We start from the raw sequence: 2,193 nt of genomic DNA, 5'->3' as shown, positions 1-2,193 counted from the left end.
CCATCCCCAAGATGCTGGTGAACCTTCAGTCCCAGAACAAAGCCATCTCCTACGCAGGGTGTCTGACACAACTCTACTTCCTGGTCTCCTTGGTGGCCCTGGACAACCTCATCCTGGCCGTGATGGCGTATGACCGCTATGCGGCCATCTGCCACCCTCTCCACTATATCACAGCCATGAACCCTAAGCTCTGTATCTTGCTCCTCATCTTGTGTTGGGTGCTCTCTGCCCTTTATGGCCTCATCCACACCCTCCTCATGACCACAGTGACCTTCTATGGGTCCCGAAAGATCCACTACATCTTCTGTGAGATGTACGTCCTGCTGAGGCTGGCATGTTCCAACATCCAAGTGAATCACACAGTGCTGGTTGCCACTGGATGCTTCATCTTCCTCACCCCATTAGGGTTCATGATCACATCCTATGTCTGCATCATCAGAGCGATCCTCCAAATACCCTCAGCCATTGGGAAGTACAAAGCCTTCTCCACCTGTGCCTCCCATTTGGCTGTGGTCTCCCTCTTCTATGGGACACTGGGCATGGTGTACCTGCAGCCTCTGCACACCTACTCCATGAAGGACTCAGTAGCCACAGTGATGTATGCCGTGGTGACCCCCATGATGAACACTTTCATCTACAGCCTGAGGAACAAGGACATGCATGGGGCTCTGGGAAGACTTCTCCAAGGAAAAGCCTTTCAGAGGTTGACATGAGGGTAATTTGGGGCATTGAAGTGGAGACTGGAAATTTCTTCCACCCTGTGCAAGGCCTGTGGGGGATATAGGAGTGATTAGAACATAGGACCGGCTCAGAATGAGTTCATTGACTGCAGTGAAGAAAAGACACCTATGTGTAACCCAATGTCCCGCAGACCTCACCAGCCTTGGCAATAAATGGTCACCTAACATCTGTAAATTGAGAAGCACATACCTCAGGGGTAGCTTTGAGGATCAAATGAGACAACGTGGAGAAGTTCTGAACAGAGTACTTGGCCCAAAGTAAACACTATTGTTATTAAGTGGAGATAGTGGAGCAATGGCAGTGAGGCCTGAAGCAGCCTAAATTTTATTATTTTTATTAAACAAATAATATGAATTTATTGCAGAAATATTAGAAATACAAATAAGGCAAAAATAATTATCTGTATTTCTACAGATAATATCATCTACAAGGATAACTATTGTTTGTATTTGGTGTAAATTCTAGACTTCAGTTTCTGCTAAATATGTTTTTTTCCAGAATGAATTCAAGGTGTTTTGAAACTTGCTTTTTCATGTAACAATAATAACATCTTTGTATGTGAATAAATATCCAGCTACATTTTTACTTCATGCCTGCACAGTATTTCAGTGGTCAATTTAATGAATATATCCTAATTTAATGCACTTTCTATTACTCAATATTTAGTTGCCTTCTGTTTTTCCCATTATTTGCAAAGTGTCTCTGGACATTTTTGTTCACTTGTCTATTATTTCCTTAGGGGAAGCTGGTGAGGTAAAATCACTGGGCCAAAAGTTTTTATTTTAAGAGCCTTTGATACATTTTCCCCAATTGGCCTGCACAAAGTTTGTACTGATACTCACTTTCACAAAGAGAGGACACAGGCGCTTGTTTTGTTCTCATTGTGTTAGTTTGCCTTGTGAAATGTGGGAGGGAGAGGAAGCTCCAGGAACTTCTGCGAAAGCAAAAGTAACATTGTGCTTCTTTAGCAACATTGTGCTAGTTAAGATTATACTAAAAGGAAGGGGGAGGGGGGCTAAGTTTCTGGCATCTTAAACCAAAAAAAAGCAGAGAACCAATAAAAAGTTAGCCTCAGCTTCTTACTTATCAACCTCCGGTGAGCTATGCCCACGAGAAACAAGCTCCCTTTCTATCATCACATCCTGCAGAAGGCACTGGAAGGTCTTTCTCGCTCCAATAAATACATCTTTAATTTAAAACCCTGAATGTTAACAGAATTTAATTTGGCCTTTCGAGCTGTGGCACATTGTGTTAAGCTATTGCTACCACAGGCCATTTGGGTATTTTTCCAGTAGGCTCATTAGAAGTTCTGAGACCCATAATATGTTGAAATAAAAGAAAAAAAAAAGCAAAAAAAAAAAAGAAGTTCTGAGACCTTAGCTCTGGTTCTATGTCCTGGGGAGAAAAAGACCAAAATGACTACAGCTCAGTTGAAAGCAAATGATCAGCGTG

The 2,193-nt window shown here is 42.5% G+C and overlaps 1 protein-coding gene across 1 annotated transcript; it reads left to right on the top strand.

The window, feature by feature from the left end:
• Nucleotides 1–5: 5 nt before the first annotated feature.
• Nucleotides 6–713, top strand: LOC105826849 (olfactory receptor 1D2-like; the record flags this gene model as incomplete). Its single annotated transcript, XM_012664859.1, has 1 exon — nt 6–713. A coding segment is annotated over one exon (708 nt), but the record flags the coding sequence as incomplete, so codon positions are not given.
• Between the last annotated feature and the right edge of the window lie 1,480 nt (nt 714–2,193).

This window comes from Propithecus coquereli, unplaced genomic scaffold, assembly GCF_000956105.1.
Source record: "Propithecus coquereli isolate 6110/MARCELLA unplaced genomic scaffold, Pcoq_1.0 Scaffold927, whole genome shotgun sequence".
In the NCBI taxonomy this organism is placed as follows: Eukaryota; Metazoa; Chordata; class Mammalia; order Primates; family Indriidae; genus Propithecus; species Propithecus coquereli.
The sequence above is the reverse complement of the archived record's forward strand: the minus strand, read 5'-3'. Positions and strand labels throughout refer to the sequence as shown.